General features: G+C 33.7%; 3 protein-coding genes across 4 annotated transcripts; 1 reads left to right on the top strand and 2 right to left on the bottom strand.

The window, feature by feature from the left end:
* Window positions 1–224: 224 nt before the first annotated feature.
* Window positions 225–5,223, bottom strand: LOC25493523 (formamidase). Of its 2 annotated transcripts, none has more exons than XM_013602038.3 (7): window positions 4,910–5,223; window positions 2,428–2,665; window positions 1,955–2,145; window positions 1,525–1,760; window positions 1,185–1,428; window positions 743–850; window positions 225–555 (listed from the first exon to the last, which is right to left on the bottom strand). In XM_013602038.3, the coding sequence occupies exons 1-7, from the start codon at window positions 5,126–5,128 to the stop codon at window positions 433–435; spliced, it is 1,359 nt and encodes a 452-aa protein (XP_013457492.1). In that variant the 5' UTR covers window positions 5,129–5,223; the 3' UTR covers window positions 225–432. The 2 variants fall into 2 exon arrangements, with proteins under 2 accessions (XP_013457492.1, XP_013457491.1); XM_013602037.3 differs by lacking the exon at window positions 4,910–5,223 and adding an exon at window positions 3,182–3,735.
* A 6,200-nt stretch (window positions 5,224–11,423) lies between these two features.
* Window positions 11,424–11,913, bottom strand: LOC11405281 (cysteine proteinase inhibitor 5). The gene has a single exon (XM_003608439.3). The coding sequence runs from the start codon at window positions 11,857–11,859 to the stop codon at window positions 11,515–11,517; it is 345 nt and encodes a 114-aa protein (XP_003608487.1). The 5' UTR covers window positions 11,860–11,913; the 3' UTR covers window positions 11,424–11,514.
* A 5,042-nt stretch (window positions 11,914–16,955) lies between these two features.
* LOC11407764 (LOB domain-containing protein 38) lies at window positions 16,956–18,212 on the top strand. The gene is made up of 2 exons (XM_003608436.4): window positions 16,956–17,316; window positions 17,426–18,212. Exons 1-2 carry the CDS (start codon window positions 17,133–17,135, stop codon window positions 17,941–17,943), a joined length of 702 nt encoding a protein of 233 aa, XP_003608484.1. The 5' UTR covers window positions 16,956–17,132; the 3' UTR covers window positions 17,944–18,212.
* The last annotated feature ends 813 nt before the right edge of the window (window positions 18,213–19,025 follow it).

Raw genomic sequence — 19,025 nt, 5'->3', positions numbered from 1 at the left:
GTATGGATTTTGTTAGTGAGTTTCCAAAGCTCTCATTTACTAAAACAATTCAAGACTTTATCATTGCAAACCTTCCAAAGCATCCAACTGGATGACCTCAAGTCCTCAACACTAATTGTTCGATGTCGATGCCGGTACAAGTTGTTGAAACCCACAAACGTGTCATTAATAGGAAGCTGCAAAATGCAGCTTTGATTTGAACTCGGCTTGCAAACGCAGAATCAAACAGACACTAAATCAAAAATAAATTCAACTTTCAACCCAACTATGCCATAATTAAATTACTGACATTATTCCAGCAATTCTATGGAAAACAGTTGCATACAATACAAATGTCATAATGTTTCCTACAGACTTTATTTTTGTGGCTTAAATCACAAGATTATGAGATATGTTACAGAAGCATGTGATTTAAATCCAAGCTAATACAAATCAAGATGAGGCACTGAGATTTTTTGTGATGGGCAAGTTTCCATCATAAGTGCATTTGAAGACATCTGGTTTCTTTACAAGGCGGGGTCCAATTGGTACTTTGTTATTTTTAGGACGAATATCCTGCAAAAACATCAAGCAACATAAATATTATTAAAAGTTATATATAAAATAATCATCTTAAAAAACTGCAGTATTTAATCACAATCAAGCATCCTAATATGATTGAGAATTTTGTTATACATAGCCAATGTATTAGACATAGTTTTATTTAACATTAGGGGAGTTGACAGTTGACATGTATATTTACCTGGTCAAATATAGCTGTAGGGATGGCCAATGTTGCACAAGCATTAGGGGCATCAACAATTCCAGATATTCTTCCTTCACAAGGACAACAAGATAGTAGAAGGTACACCTGAATTATGTTCAAGGCATAGCAATTAGTTATAGGTTACATTTTTTTTTTTTTTTTGCCTTTTGTGATATATAACATACTTGATCCTCTTTTACATAGAGATTGATTTCTATGCACCAACACTATGAAACTTTTTTTATACATACATCCAATCAAATCACTTCATGATGTCATTTTGTTTTATTTGTTTCTAAAATATCTACATAATGAGATCTCATTGGACGCGTGTAATTTTTTTTATTTAAAGTTGACCGTCTGTGCATGTAAATTAAATTCTTTTTTCATATGGACAAAAACATGTATGCTTGGACTTTTTAGTGTAATGCAGTTGAACCTGTTCTTTTGAGTACCCAAACTTGGATATGTAGTCAATAGCATTGAGTACTGCTCGTTTGTATGCAACACTTGCATCTAGGTAGTGTTGTCTCCCACTTTCATCCACACTAATGCCCTCAAACACTAACCACTCTGAGAATCTTGGTTCAACAGGGCCTATCTCAAATATTGGATTTACATGAAGGGGAGTGGGGCCCATTGGTGTAAGGTACTCTTTCATTCCTCCCCTTATAATTTCACACCTGATTATGGCACACAAAAAAGAGGGTATTATTAACATAATTGTATGGAAGGAACAAGTTTTCTAAGATTTGAATTAATTTAAGTTTTATACTAACTTGAGTTCCAAGAAACCACTCATTTCTATTGCACCACATAATGAGACCTCACCATCACCCTGTGAGAAATGCATGTCACCTGTGCTGAGATTTGCTCCTTCTACAAAAACAGGAAGATATACCTTTGAACCTCTGCTTAGATTTTTTATGTCACAATTTCCACCGTTTTCTCTTCCCGGTATTGTTCTTGCTGCTTCCCTTGCAATCTTCTCCCATTCATCAGTATCTTTTTCAATCTACAAGAGTTTCAAGAAATGAAATCTTGTTTGATTTCTTAACAAGCCAACAAAACAATGGTCCAATATAATATGGTCAGCTATGTAACTTGTATAAGCTATGAAGCATAAACTCTGACATAGACACAAATACGGACACGTCACATTGCTAATGTCCAAACGGGCACCATTAGATATTTATTTATTCACATTACCTTTCCAAGGAGACAACTTTTTTCTGTTGGTAAGTTTGCCAAGGGTCTGCTATGCAAAACCTCACATAGTTTGAGAGAATGAATACCATTTTCTGCAACATCTCTTTCCCTTTCATTCCATATGTTTAGGAGTTCCATTGATGGCGCAGTTCCAATTATACCAGGATGTGTTATACCTGGAAACCTCACTCCTATCCGACAAAAATGATCACATGAGTGGCCAAACATGTAGAAAGTGCATTGTATAATTCACTTTAACTAAGTTTGTATACTCCCTTTGTTCTCATATATAATAAGCAAAAAGAAAACTACCTCACATTCTTTAAGAAAAGTAGTTAATCTCATTAAAATAGCATTAAATGTGGTAAAATTAGTTAAGCTTTGTTCATATTATACATCACAAAACATGACTTTTTGTTCCTTAAATTCCAAACTGGTTATATAAACAAAAAGTGGTGTATTAGTCCTTTAACCTGGTATCTGAGGTGAATAAGCATATATTCCTTCAAAGTACCAGATAGCTTTTGTGGCATAAGGAAAATGGTCTGTCAAGAAACCTCCTCCATTTTCTCTGTCAAATGTTGCTGTAAAGCCCCATTCATCACCAGGGAGAGGACCCAAGTTGCATATTTCAACTGCAAGCAAATCTCCGGGCTGGGCTGGAATACCATCACTGTCTACAATTCTTATTGGCCCACTAAGGTGATGGACCTGGCCCATTTCCCCATCATCCAAAATTAATTACCAAAAAAAAAAGACGTGTATAGTACACACATTATATAAAAAAAATATGTTTGTTTCACATATTATATCTCACTCGAGTGACTTATCCACTTATCAGTAAACTATGTTATATCTTACTTAATGACTTGTTCATTTATCAATAAACTATGTTATATGACTTTCTCACTTATCGGTCAACTATGAGTCATACTTAACAAAACATGATTTACAATCTTGATCTAACAGTTGAAGTAGACTAATGCATGATTTTGCAAACATTATCCCATGTTTGGATAAACAAATTATTTTGCAGCTTATAGCATAAACGCTTATCACACAAGATAAAATAAAGGGGAACTGTTTTTTTATAAGTTGAAAACAATTTATGAACATGTCATAAAATGCTTTCACAAGTTCTCTCAAACAGTGTCACAACTCACGAGTGTTTATGCTAATAGATAAAGAAAAATAAGCTAATCCAAACATACTCTTAATTACACTTACAACTGAGAGGTCTACAAGTTTTATATCAAGTGCTGAATTGTCATCTTTAATAGCACCTCCAGTCCAATCTACCATCTCTACTCTAAAGATTTCACCAGTATTAACATCTGCCACAGGGGGTATGTCAGGGTGCCATCGATTATGAAGAGGAAGTTTCTGTTCACATGGCTTCTTTTTTAGGTCTATTGGCACAACTAGTCTTGGAGTTGGTGGTGCCATGGAAAAACATGTACAATGATATGTTGGAGTTTGTCTAGACTTAAGATATTGTTATTACAATGTTTGGCATTACTCTGAGGAAGGGGACCGGTTTTCCACTGGTGGAAGGACCACATATAGTGACTTGATTTGAATTGTTATTTTGGATATCCCAGTGAATGATTGAAAGTGCGGTGTATATCATATTCAACTTTAGGATATGCTAGTTGTAGACGATATTGATGGTTTGAATCTTATGTATCAAGGTAGTAGATATTATAATTAGGGGAAATTATATTGACCTCCCCTAAGCTTTAATCAAATGTCACACACCTCCCCTCTAGTTTTTCCATAGACAATAACCTCCCCTTCAATTAACTCTGCTAACAATCAGTTATGTTTAGGAAGAAAAGAAAAAAAAGAAAGATCAACCGTCGCTTTGAGGTTTCATCTTTCATGTTTAGTATATGTATGCTTATTTTGACCTTCAGTGCACAATCAAACAAAGTTTACTGAGAGACTAACAACTCTTGAGGTGATAAATTTTCGTTCAGGTATTCACCGAAACAGTACCTTTTGGCCAAGACAATAGCTATTCAGTGCAAAAATGTAGCAGAATGGTATCAAGAACATGAAAAGCATTATATTGATATTCATAGTAAATTAGAAAGCTTATATATTGGTTGATTATTTGAGGTTTTTGTGAATTAGGCTGGTAGATTAAAGAAGATATATTTTTATAATTTAGTATCTTATGCCAAATTCATTTTTCCTAATACAAAAATTAAGAACACAACGCAGCACCAATTCGGTTGTTTAAGGAGAATGCAACATAAACATGAAATGGGGATGTAGGGCATTCTTTTTAGGCGGTGATTTTTGTTTGAATGACAGTTATAAACGGTGTTGACCAAGAGGGGGGATCGATCGGTGTCATTAAGTTAACTACTAAGGGAGGTTAGTGATCAAATTAAAAATAGAGGGGAGTTTTGTGACATTTGACTAAACTTCAGGGAGGTCAATGTAATTTCCCCTTATAATTATTATATTTAATCTTAAATAATGTTGTTTACGTTTTATTTATAAAAAAAATAAAAAATAATTAGAGTAAAAATATCACATGAATTGGTCTGAGTGAAACTGGACTCAGATCCCTTAAACAAAGTCTCGAATTCAAACTTTATGGATAGTCAACTAGATTTCTAAAGGATATTAGCCATTAATAAAGTCAGTGAATACTGAATACTAGTCACATGGTTACAAAACTAAACAAAAAAAAATATTCACATAGGACTTAAATACAAATTAGTACATTTTTATCATATACCGTGTATGTTTTTGGTATCAACTATTTTGAGCTAAACATTTTCTTTTTGAATATGGAAAAAATCATATTTGATTAAATAAAAAAGCAGGAATATATAGTTAATCAGTGATTAGTAATTTTAAGAAAATTGAAAACACTTTGAAAACTGTAATTAAACATGTATACTTGAACACACACACAGTATAAATGGATAGGGAACTCACAGCTGAGAGATCAACATATTTGGCATCTTCAGCAGTATAATTCTTAGTGATAGCACCTCCACTGAAATCTATCATCTCAACTCTGAAAAGTTCACCAGTTGTAGCCTCTGCAACTGGAGGTATATCTGGATGCCACCTGTTGTGAAGAGGTAGTTCCTGCTCCCATGGCTTCTTCTTTAAGTCTACGGGAACTAACATTCTTGAACCATAACGAGCCATTTCTAGTGTGATATCTTTTACAAGGCACACACTGATAAATATAGTAGTAGTAGTAGTAGTTTATAAACTGATGAGGCTACCTACTATGCAATGGGCTCCTTTTAATCATTGTTGTAGATAAATCATTTTTAATTTGGAATTAATCATGGCCTTCATTTTGATAACCTTGATTTGACTTTCTTACCCTCTCTTTGATTGGATTGTGGTGGACCACGCTTTGATTGGATTTCCAAAAGGTGCTACACTAGTCCATGTTACAATATTATTCTATTTGAAGGGTGTCAGCACTAAATGTGGACACTTATTTCAAATGTGATTTATACTTTAAAACAACCTCCATTGGTGGATTGCGGAAGAATTTAAAACAACAACTTACCGTGAATTACAGTGTATGATATTTCAAAAAAAATTGCACTTTGATATTGTGATTTTTGTCAAAGTCACCTTAACTCCAAAAAAGCAGGTAAATGTTATACAAAGAGAATGGATTCTATCTTTCATATGGATTGTCATATACAACTCTTGTTTATTTTATTCAATACCGATATAGAAGTTAGTGAATGGTTACATTATTATACTTGAGCATACTTAACCATTGATTCTTTGATTATGTGTCGATAAGTCCATAACAGTTGGCAACATTTGCATCTATGTAAATATGTATAAGTAACACGTGGGAGTGATTGTAAAATAGTGGTACTATAACTTATAGACATAATATTTAAAAGGGGTAGAAAAAAGAGTTGCATTGACAACATTTGTTTGCTTATGGCTTAAAGAACATGCAATGACGGTTTTTTTTTCCTTCTAACAATGGAATTGCATTACCTAACTAAATTGGTGGAGTTCACATCACGGGTGTGCAAGAAAGTATGCACATTTATTCGCATTGCGGTTAATATGATGTACTTCAATGTGCATATTTGAAGTTTCGAGAATATGAAGGATGTTTGCAAGTACAAGCTGCAAATAAGAAATATTTGGTATAACCACATTGAATCATATTCCTTACTACTTTGGAATCGAATTCACTGCTACTTTGGAGTCGAGCTTCCGTTACTCGTAAAATATGATCCATCTATATTAAGTTTGAATCGCCCAAGAGGATGGACTTAATTATGCTTTTGATGTGCATTATTGATTCCCTAGATGCCTTGGGCGCTTGCAATTTTGTTACAATATCATGACGTGATTGTTAACCGAACTCCATAGTTTATCTCCCATATATGACTGATGAGAAAATATGAGCATGTTCATGTCCTTCCAAAGAGTCCACACCATAACTCCAAAAAATATAGACCAATCTCAAGGTATATTAACAATTTCCTTGCACGTCAAGTTCCATTTAATCCAAACAAAAAGTTCGAGACCAAAGAACTTACTCCAATGTTCTTCTTTAATTACCCTAGGACCAAAGCTACTTCGTATCTTCACAATCTCATACATCACAAGCTTTATGTTTCATTGATATAGACCAATCACGATATATTAACATAAAGCTTGTAGCAGCTTCAAACTACTTTGAAGTTGAAGAACGTCCTGGTATAAAACTACTTGCATGTTGTGAGACCACATAAGGCATGATATTCCTTATTCTATAAGCCAAGATTTTTTAAATTATTTTATAGCTCACGTTACATAAAGCAATGGGTCTGAGGTGATTCACTTTAATAGGATCATTACATTTCGGAATCATAGTGATAAGAATCTGATTTAGCTCCTTGATCTTAGAAGGAATGGTAAAACATTCCTAGTTAAGATTGTGAATAGAATTTCCCATATCTGAAATGTCGTTGTTAAATTATTGCCTAAGATTTTTTATATATTTAAAACATGGTCAAGACTAGAGCCCTTGTCTTGAGAGCTCTTCTTCCTAGCCGAACTCTAGAGCTCACGAGGTACTCACAAAGGAAAAGGAACACAAGCTACAAAGAAAATAATCCTAGACTCAGAAATTGGAGTATGTATATAATTAAGCAAAAGAACGAGACATTAGAGTACCTTAGAACTTGCACAAGGAAATGGTGATGATCATGACGTGTGGTGTGGGTGTGGCAACTCATTTTAATTCTCTATTAATAGTTTTTTGTATAAGGAAATTTGTGGATTTAGGGGTGTTCCACGAGAGATTAGAGTAAGAGGGGAAACTTGATTTTCTACTACTTTGATCATTAATGCAAAGAAAGGGAAGGAAGAACGAGTGAGAATAATTTGGACCTAATATGAACCAAATAGAATATCGTATGACATAAAGGCAATTCATTTGCTACACTATTGCTTGTACGTGGAACTAAGAGGAAAAAGGTGAGGGCTGACTTTTAAAATGTGTACATGGAATGGAATTGTTACTATTAATTTCTTCTTTATTTTGAAAGTGAATAAAGTAGGGAATTACAACGGAGAAGGAGAGATATGAAACTAAAATGAGATGTATGAATGATGAGAACGTGGAGTGAGAATGTTCATTTGTTTGTTCTTGGTAGAGTTTGATTTTGTGAAGTTGGAAAGTTTGTGAAGTGTTTGTACGTGCGTAAATGAGAATTTGAATATAAATGGAAAGTTGAGAGAATATGGGAGGAGATCGTGTGAGCATAAGGACCTGATAGATGGTTGTTGCATTTGCTGATGAGTCATGCGAGATATTAGAAAAGAAGAAGGAAGTGGGTTAGTTTTCTAAGACTAAGTCTCGGTGAGGTGTGCATAAGGATAAGCATGACTAAAACTATCCTCTATGAATTTGGTTTCACGTTTTTTTTTTTTTTTATTAGGATTTGAACCGGATCTTGCATATATAACGCATTGTCCTTACCGGTTAATCAACACATATCCTTACCAGATAAGCTAAACTCACGATGTCACTTTCTTTTTTTATTCAATCAATACTATCATTATTTTTCAATTAATCCACACAATTTCCTTAATAATTACTTAAATAGATAGGATCAATAATCACCTCCTAAGATATTATACATCTAACATTTGCAAAATCACCTCTTAAGATATTATACATTTTCTTGATAGAAATGTGAGGGGTTTGAAGAACATTATCATATGCATTTGCAAATTTCGTTGCTGCATTGAAGACTTTTTTCACTACCCATGAAGCTTGAGTAGGAACTTTAATAAGTAGTATGTTTCTCCCTTTTATATACTATCCATGAACCCATTTTACCTATAAAATATTTTTCTTGTTAGCCAAGTTCTAGAATTGTTTTTTAATAGCAACTTGGTTCCAACATTTTAGATCAATGAAATTCCACTCACCAATTGTTTTAGGCAAATAAATATACTCTCAAGCCACAAGAGCTCTTTTAGAAACATCATATCTACGAGTTCAGAGAAACACTCTACAAAGAGTTTGAATTAATTTGAGCACTTTAAAAGGAAAAGAAAATACTTAGCTCCAATAGATTTGCACACAAAACAACGCTAACAACTTAGAGAACCACGTTTCAATCCTACTAATTACTTTTTTCACCAAATGCTATTATTAGAATGAGAAATGATATTTGTACAATCATTTTCTAACAACTTTTTGACAACTTTCTCTCTCATACTCACATTATCTTCTTATTCTCTCTCTTCATTTTTCTCTCTCTATTATTTTTGACCAATCAAAAGAGAGAAAACCAAAGTTGTCATGAAAGTTGTACGAAAGAGTTGTACATATATCACTACGCTATTAGAATAGTTGTTTCTGATATACCTTTATTAGATATTTGCAGAATTATTCTAATGTAAATGTATAGCCGTTTGCAGAGGTAAATTTCTAAGGCAAGGAAAAATATATGCAAATGGACTCAATTATATAATATCACTCGAGAATTACAATACTGGTTGATATAAGTACCATTTTATTTTAATTTTTTTTCATAAATAGATATTTATTTCACTAACCAAATACTATTATTAAAAACTACATGGTACCAAGATATCAAAAACAAAGAAACTCAAACACTGCTCTAAACACAAGAACAATCAAAGGCCTTACAAACTCAACATTAGGTTTCTTCAGTTTCCTAGATTGCAACCCTCTCATGTAAACAATCCTTTTGATCTGACTAAGGAGCTCCTAAACAGTTTGATACACATTTTGAAATATTCTACCATTCCTCTCCTCCCAAATCAAATACTAAGTCGCACTCACAACCATTCTACTCAGATGATGCATGTCATTGTTCGTGTTGTACTGATGTTTATTTTACCCTAGTGCAAAATGCTTGTCCAAACAACATCAGAATACTCCAATTGAAAAAGAGGCGGGAATGATCTTTATTCTCCTTCTTAAAAAAAGGTCACAATGTAGATCAACATTGTCCAACCCATTTACAAGTTGGTAATCGAGCATGTATAGCTAACCAATTAACAAACAAACAGGGTTGGGTTATTGCAAATCATTTCGCTCCATCTAACATTTGACAAGTTACCTCTTAAGATATTATACATTTTCTTGATAGAAATGTCTAGGGTTTGAAGAACATTATCATATGCATTTGCAAAATTCGTTGCTGCATTGAAGACTTTTTTCACTACCCATGAAGCTTGAGTAGGAACTTTAATAAGTACTACCTCCGTCCCTAATTATAGGGCCCTTTTGAAAAAATAACGGGAATTAAGATAGTGGATACTTGTATTAAATATGTTTATAATTACTATTGTTTTTACAATTTTATCCTTTAAGATGTGTGTGTGTGTTTGAAACCTAGCAACAACACTCATTAAATAAATAAAAATGTATATTTTGGTGTAAACTATATTTATGATTATATTTTTAAAAACTTAATATGACTAAGAATCTTAAAAATGTATTGATTAAATCATATGGCGAGGCTGCATTCCGCCTTCACACTCATTTGTCTTCTGGAGACTCATGCATTCTAAGCTGCCAACAGATGAAAATTTGCAAAAGAGGGGTTGCACAATGGTTTCCATTTGTGTGCTTTGTTACATGCAGGCCGCAAGCTCCTTACATTTTTTTCTTTCTTGCACGTTTGATGTGGCTCTTTGGAGGTGGTTGGGGGCGCAGCTCAACTGTCATTTCTCTTTGGTTTATGTGGCTTCCTTACTGGACTGCATCCCGCGGCTCTGCAGCTCCCAATTAAGGGATGTTTTCGTGGCAGCTATTATACACATTGTCCTTGCGATTTGGCTGGCCAGAAATTCCATCCGCTTCAGCTCGAATAAGGTGTCAATTCACTACACTATGATAAAAATTTCCTCTTTGATTGCTTTGTCCGGGACCAACTCAAATGGGAATTGTTTGGCATCTGATCTCACGGTTTTAAAAAACTTCTTGATTGCTCCTTCGCACAGGCGTGTAAAAGATATAATTACGGTTATTTGGAAGCCGCCCACCATCACTTGGATCAAGGCTAATACTGACGGCTCAGTAATCAACTCCATTGCCTCTTGTGGTGGGATTTTTCGTGACTTTAGAGGTTCTTTTGCTAGTAACCTCGGAGAGATGTTTGTCTCTGAAGCGGAGATTACAAGACTCATAATGGCTATGGAGTTTGCTGCCCAAAATAATTGGACTAGATTGTGGCTTGAGAGTGATTCTTCTAGTGCGGTGAATGCGTTCAAAAATCATTCTCTTATTCCTATTCGGCTTCGGAATCGTTGGAATAATTGTATACAGGTAGGGTTGTTTGCTATTTGCTCTCATATTTACAGGGAGGGGAGCTGTTGTGCAGACATTATGGCGGAATCGGGCCACGGCCTCAATGTGACATCTTGGTATCATACTATGCCTAATTCATTGGCGATTGATTTTGCTAGAGACAGACATGGTCTGCCTAATTTTAGATTTTCGTAATATGTTTCTGTCTTTTTTCCTTGTCGTTTCTTTTTGTTTCTTGAGGGTTTTGGCTTAGTCCCCCCTCTTTTGTACATGTTTTTCCCTATATTTAATAATATGTATAAGAAGGCGGTAGAGGATTGGGGTTCCTGTTGGGTGCCAACCTAGTTGGGATGCTCCACTTTCCCCTTGATGTCTAACCTTCCTTTTGGCCTTTATAAAAAAAAAGTATTGATTAAATCATCAAGAGTAAGTTTAGAAAAACCTATCATCAATAAAAATTCATGAGAAATTTTGTCTTCATATAACCATTACACGTTTTCATAAAAACGATGATAGTGATAGTAATGAAATTATATTCTTTTTTTAAAATAATTTATTTACCTAATCAAAATGTCAAAACGTACAAATTCATATGAATTTTTTAGATACCTACAAGAAAGTTTACGAACATATAGATAATAATATACCATTGATTTAGATTCACAATCCATTATCGTGTTTAAAACACTGTCTTTTTATTGATAGGATAATAAGTTTACAAGAGAATTATGCAATAAAGCCTTGGAATCAAACAACATTTATTAATTTAATTCTGAAGAGGAACAAATGAAGTGAGGTTCCTGAAGTGTTGTTCTAATTTCTCCAACACAGCAAGATTATATTTGTTAGAAGCCGAACCATCACTAGCAGTAATGTTGAGACAGTAGATTATTCCGTCGACAACTTTTGTCTCACCACTGATGACCTTCTCCAATTTCAGGTTCAACCCAGCTTGCTTGTCGTGCTCGGTAACAGCATAGTTGGCGATATCAATCACATGTGGATCATTGATATTCTTGATGGGTTCCCAACCACCCGCGATAGCTTGATTTCTCACAGACATAGTAGCCAGAAATCCCAGAAGGAGAAACACAACAGATTGGAGTCTCATAATGCTTAAATCGTAATTATTAGTGTTCAAAGATTCTCAAAATGTGTTGGTGTGTATTTGTCCTGACTAGTTGTTTGCTTATTTATAATACAAGTTATACCAAAACTGTCATTTCATAATTGTAAATAAATTTGACCGATATAAATGATCTAATTAAATATGTTAACCAAAAATAATATTAATATCTACATAATTGTAAATAAATTTGACTGATATAAATGATCTAATTAAATATGTTGACCAAAAATAATTTTTGGGAAATGTTAACCGGTACCCCCGGGCACTGGTTAACGATATGAAAAAGAAAATTATATTGTATTCCTTCCGTCCTATTTACAAGAGAAAGTTGACTTTTTAGGTACATTGAATAATGTATGTATCTAGTCAATAACCTAAACCAAATACATAAATTATTTAATGTATCTAAAAAGTAAATCGTTTCTTGTAAATAGGACCGGAGGGAGTACTTCTTTTATGGTAATAATTCCCTTTTATGGTTAATGTATTGAAATTGTGTAATTAATTTATAATAAAGTCAAAAACAGTTTCATTTTATAGTAATAATTCTCTTTTATGGTATATGCTTAACCAGTGCCCCGGAGGCACGGGTTAGCAGGACCCATAATATTAATATCTAATATGAAAAACTAATATGGAATGAAATATGATAAAAACATTTGACCGATATAAATTATCTAATTAAATATGTTGACCAAAAATAATATTAATATCTAATATGAAAAACTAATATGGAATGAAATATGATAAAAAAGATTCTAAAAAGTTAAATGCATTGGGTCCAAATTTTAAACCAAATATATTTAACTTGTATTACTCATTTTTACTTATATTCATAAGGGTTTTTCTATCATGTGTAAATTTGCACATGTTAAGAAATTTAAAATAGTAACTTTGCATTGGAACTTGAACATTTTGTATCAAATATATAACTTTTTGTTAAATAATTGTTGGTTTCAATAAAAACTTACTACTTTTAGTTACCTTAACATGTGCAATATTGCACCTTAACATATGCAATATTGCACATGTTAGACAAACCCATATAATAAAGTTACATAATGGTGAAATGGTAGTTTTACATGTGTATTTCATTATTAACTTTTACCATATAGACAAGGGAAGATCCATTATTAATTTTTTGGTGTGCCTAAATTAAAGGTAATCAGAATTGGACCAAACATTAAACCGATTTAGGTAAGGGATTAACGGTTTAAAGGTCTGATCTGGATTGAATCGAGGATGAACCGATGTTAATTGAATGGATGGTTTTTATTTTTAATAAATAATGTACACACAAGGAATTATATTATATTAACGTTTCACACTATTAAAAATCAAATTATCTCAATAAATATTGGTACATGTTAAAATCTAAAATGATATAGTAATTTTTTATTGATATGAATTGTACTTATAATTTTTTTTTTTTTTTGGTACAAATTGTACTTATAATTTATGCATAAGAATATATAAGGGGACTAAACTCTTAACTACGGCATAATTTTTTCTTTCCATTTTTAAACCTTTATTTAAAATATTTTATTATTTTTACCGTTTTTATAAACTATTTAGATTATCAATTAAAAATTAGATAAATCTTATTAAAATATAAAAAAAATCCACATTAATAGAGAAACAATATTAAAAATCAGAAGAAAAAAAACATTATTTTAATAGCAACTTGGTTCCAACATTTTAGATCAATCAAATTCCACCCACCAGTTATTTTAGGAATATAAATATACTCTTAAGCCACAAGAGCTCCTTTGGAAACACCATATCTACGAGTCAAGAGAAACACTCTACAAACAATTTGAATTAATTTGAGTACTTTAAAAGAAAGAGCAAATACTTGGCTCCAATAAATTTGCGCACAAAACAACATTTAATCTACATACATAAGATAACAACTTAGAGGACCACGTTTCAATCCTACTAATTACTTTTTCACCAAATGCTAACATTGCATTTAATTCAGTTTTTTAGAGGATTAAGATACCCCCAAGATATCTAAAAGGGATCTCTCTTTTTCCAAGTTCTAATTTATCAAGAATTTCATCTAACTTCAGTAAATATGACTATATGCCGGTTTGTATAATCAGTGCATCTTACACCTCCAATGTAAATGGCAATATGACTAGTACTTTCCAGGCTAAGAAAGAACTTAGACAGGGAGACCCCATATCTCCTTGCTAGTTTATAATTTGTATGGAATGTCTAAATAGATGTCTTATGCAACTCAATAAAATATACGAGTATACGTATCACGCTAAGTGTAAGAGGTTGTACTTAACTAATGTTTACTTTGTTGATGACTTATTGTTGTTCTCTTTGGAGAATATGAGATCTATCACTCACTTATTCAAAGCTTTTAATTAAGTTATTCTCTACTATGTCTCGGTCGAAAGCTAACCAAGAAAAAAAATCAATTTAATTTGGTTGTGTAGACTTCACTGTCTAAGATGCATTTCATTTTAATTGTTATTCATCTATTTTGATTTTTATGAGTTACGTTTATGGTTTCTCTTTTTTTTTTATTTTTTTACAAATTTAACGATTTTCGTTGTCAAACAAAAAGAAACAGCAAAAATGCAGTTAAACATATTATTGTTTATTTTCAAAGTGCATATACCAAACACATATGAACACCACTTGTTTGATAACAAATGAATAAAAAAAAAAAAACTAATTATTGATAATATTTAAAAATAATATTAGGTACTCAATAAAAAAATATTTATCATACTATCAAAATTAAAAAAACAACATTTAATTTCCTATTAAAAATAAAACCTATTATATATAAACCTTTAATACAAATTAATAAATTTTATTTGTAATATTTATGAAATATTCTATATTGGATGTTATAAAGAGATTTATTTATTATTTCAAAACAATATAAAATGAAACATATGTGCGTGTGTGTGTTTTTTAAAGGACGTATGTGTGTGTGTTTAAAACCTATCAGCAACACTCATTAAATAAATAAAAATATATATTTGAGGTGGTTGCAAATGTCAGTCCAGAGTATTTGAGATGGAACACCATACACTTAGAGAAGAACCATTTCATACCGTTGAGAGAGAGAGAGTTGTGCACGAAAGAGAGGAATAACTACATAATGTTGAGCTTGTTGAGGAGTCTAAAGAGGATATTGATGATACATTGTCGTCCACAAATGTGCATGAGCAACATGAGGTGAACGTGCCTAAGGAGAAGTTTCTTGGGCATGAGCAGCCGAAAACGCCTATTGAGGTGCTATCATCAAATCTCATCTTGATTAATGTTGCACAAAAAGATCTTAAGGTATCTTATGAAGTTTTTGATGCAAGGGATGCCGGAGAGGAGGACATTGATCATACATGTTTCAAGCCATATGTGTTGAAAAGCCACTGCAAGAAGATGAAGCCTGAAAATGGGAATAATGAGTATAACACCTGATCGAAGGATGAGCAATCTAAACCTTCCAAACGAATTTCCTGATTTAGAACATTAGGGGTATTGACAACCCCGAATCAACTCACTCTAATTTTTTCGAGGAAGGTGATGTATGCATGGATCAGCTTGCGAATCATGGACATTTAATTGTTGGTTTCTATTTCCTATGGGAATTCTATATTTATTTTCCACAAGATTATTTTTATTAAAGTCAATAATCCTCTTAAAATAAAATAATTTATTTCAAATTTCAATTTTTTTTTTATAAAGCTAGAAATGTAATAAAAACCAGGAGAGGGCCTGAACCACAAGTAAACAGATACAAGCAAAGAGAAACCCAACAAACAGAAACCCAAGCACCAAAACATCTAGAGGTGGAGGGAACAAAGACTACTGCAATCTAGAAAAAGAGAGTCCTAATCTATCTCTATCTAGCATAAAAATGAGAAAAGTAGGTGGTGAGGGCCACCATTGAGTGGAGAACATGGCCAAGCCCTGGCCATTCTTAGCTAAGGAATCAGCAACATAATTGCTTACAACAAGAACATTGGAGTGCCTTGGAAGATGAGAACCAGATGGATTAATTGCTTGTATTCTGCAGAAGTATTAATTGTTCTTGTATGCAGGTGTTTAGTCTCTAGAATTATATTATTTAACTGCAGCTCCATTGCTTTCTCAATGGCCAGCATACAAGCAGAGAATTCTGCTTCTACGGCTGTGGCATGACCTATGTTGCTGGCTATTGCTCCCAGAAAGTGAGCTATAGTCCCTGAAAACAATTCCAACAGCCCCACAAGGATGAGCCTCAATAGATGAGCCATCAAAATTTATCTTGATCACATTAGCAGGGGTGGACACCAATGAACTTCCTGTCTGATTATAGCTCTTTTGGTATGAAGAGGAATGTTGAACAATCTTGAAATTTTGTAGTCATGCATATTGGAATTTCCTTTAGACATGGAATTTCAAATTTCAAATAGAATAAATTTGAAAGTGATAAATGATTAATTATTTTGAACAATGATAAATGATTTTTTGTTTTTTGTTTGTTTGTTACAAGACTAATGAAACTCGAGGAGAAATATTTATAAGAAGGTCTGCATTTGCGGAAGTTTTCAGCTTGATCATAAAATTTGCACACTGATTTCCCTCTTGAGACATATAATAAGGTTATCGCAGTGTAAAGAATCAGAGTAACAAACGAGTTCATCGATATCTATATTTTGATTAAGAGAAGACCCTAATAAATAACATAGAACTCAAATGTTCAAATTCTGAGATGATCTTGAATAAAACCTAAAAAATATGATAAATAGTAGTAGCCAGAATTGTTTCTGAAAACTCCCCAAAGATTTTTGTTTTGTTTTGTTTCATGACGTATGATTTTATAAAAAAAAATTATATATTAATAGTAATAAATAATAAAAAATAATCGAACGGTGGAGGAACATTCATGCGCGGAAACACGGAGCCGCTCACACCCAAGACATTGGAATCTCACACCCTCCCATACAAACAAAAAAGGTCACTGCCCTCTAAATCAAATACACACGACACACTCACGCTCCTTCACGTCTCTCTCCCCACTTGCAACTAACCTTAACTCAACCATAGTTTACTACCAACCACACCCCCCTCTTCTTCTCCTTCATCCCCTTTATTTATTTATACCCCAACTTCACTTCAATTCGCATTCTCCATTCCATTATTCCTAAACCACCTTCTCTCTGTTTTCTCTTTCTATTAACATATACTATTCTTTCTATTTTCATGCGAGAGTGTGAGAGATTTTGTAACACCAAAATAGAAACATGAGTTGCAATGGGTGCCGAGTTCTTCGAAAAGGTTGCAGTGAGTCGTGTATTTTACGACCTTGTTTGCAATGGATCGAAACTCCAGAAGCTCAAGGCCACGCTACTGTTTTCGTAGCAAAATTCTTTGGTCGGGCTGGTCTCATGTCCTTCATTTCCAACGTCCCTGAACCACAGAGACCAGGTAATTATTTAACCGGTCCCAGGGCCGTAGATATAAGAGAAAGTTGAGTCAATAAATATATCGAATACATATATTAATAATGCTTATTTTGTGTGCTCTTTCTTTGCAGCTCTGTTTCAGTCTCTACTGTTTGAAGCGTGTGGGAGAACGGTTAACCCTGTGAACGGTGCTGTTGGACTTCTTTGGACTGGAAACTGGCACGTGTGTCAAGCAGCAGTTGAGACGGTTCTTCGCGGTGGCACGCTAAGGCCTTTACCGGAGCTGACACTTCTGGACGCGCCTCTCACTGCCACCGATGAAGCTTCTGAGGCGGAAGACGGTGGTGCTGATGCTATGTGGAAGATCCGAGAACCGAATTTCGGGTTGGCGAGCTCACGATCTAGCAATAAGGTGTGTTCTGGAAGCAAACGGAGGAGATCGGAGGAGTTTGTCAAGGTTCCGGCGGCGATTAATCTTGATTTACGATTGACGCCGATTTTTCAACAGAAGGCGGTGGAGGAACGCCGGCATGGTTCGCCGTCGATGACGTCGGAGGAATCGGTGACGACGACGGCGTGTTTGGAGACTGGGATTGGAGATCGGTGGAGTCACGGTGGTGATCGGAAAGTTCTCAACCTTTTCATATGAGGATTTTCTGTATTTGTGTTGAGCGTGACTCTCACGCGCCGTAAAGTTTTTCTGTTTTGCTCACAATACTCATTGTGGTGAAAAGAGTAAAACGGTTTTGTAGTTCGGTGAATTTTCGTGAGTTACCGGTTCAGGATTTCTCTAGAGAGAAAGATGATGGTTCGTCGGTGATTTTTTTCTTTTTGCTGCTAAATATGAGATGTGTAAACCTGTAACCGTGGAATATCAAATATTAAATCAAATTAAATAAATAGTTTTTTTTTTTTTAATCATCGCTGTTTGAAATTTAGTAGTAGTTGGATAAACATTCAGTTATTATAGTTCAATTTGAACTTCATATATTTTAATCATATAAACTCAATATTAACTAATGATCATTCAATTCAGTTCATTGTATATAACGTTCGCAATATTTGACCTTGAACCTTATGAAATGGGATGATTAAAAAATTAAGAATGCTTCAGAACATTGACGTCAGACAAATAGGACACAACTTGTTGTAAACATGGAACAATCAAGGGTAAAGTAAACATGAAGATTTTTGTTTTGTTTAGTTTAGGGTAATAATGTGGAAACAAGTTGGATTATATGTTCTAGAAGTTGGTAGCGCCAAGAAGTGATAAGCGACTTTTGGAGAATGCAAAGAGACGTAATAAGAAGGAGAAGGAATCAATGAAATATAAAAATGAAAGAGAGGATTAAGATAATTTAATAATATTGGGCCTACAAATAAAGCTGCGATTTGCCTCTTGCGTAGATGCGTATCTCTTCTGCTCTCCTCCACCAAGCAAGCACAACGCAGCAGCGGTACTAAAGCCAAAATATACGGCTTGCTTCTGCGTCGAGTTTTGGCTTTCTTGTTAAAACTGCTGTCAATTTCTTATAGGTTAATTAATTCTTATACAATCATCTTACCATATCTTTTTTGCTATGACCACTTTAGAGTGTAAAAAATATCTTACCATATATCTTATATTGATTGAATAAATGATCACTTTAATCTCTGACTCTGCACCTCGCTGTCACATAAGTTCCTGAGTCAAGATTAAACACAGAGAAATCACTGACTCTGCACTTCCGA

Source organism: Medicago truncatula, chromosome 4, assembly GCF_003473485.1.
Source record: "Medicago truncatula cultivar Jemalong A17 chromosome 4, MtrunA17r5.0-ANR, whole genome shotgun sequence".
Taxonomy (NCBI): domain Eukaryota; kingdom Viridiplantae; phylum Streptophyta; class Magnoliopsida; order Fabales; family Fabaceae; genus Medicago; species Medicago truncatula.
The sequence above is the reverse complement of the archived record's forward strand: the minus strand, read 5'-3'. Positions and strand labels throughout refer to the sequence as shown.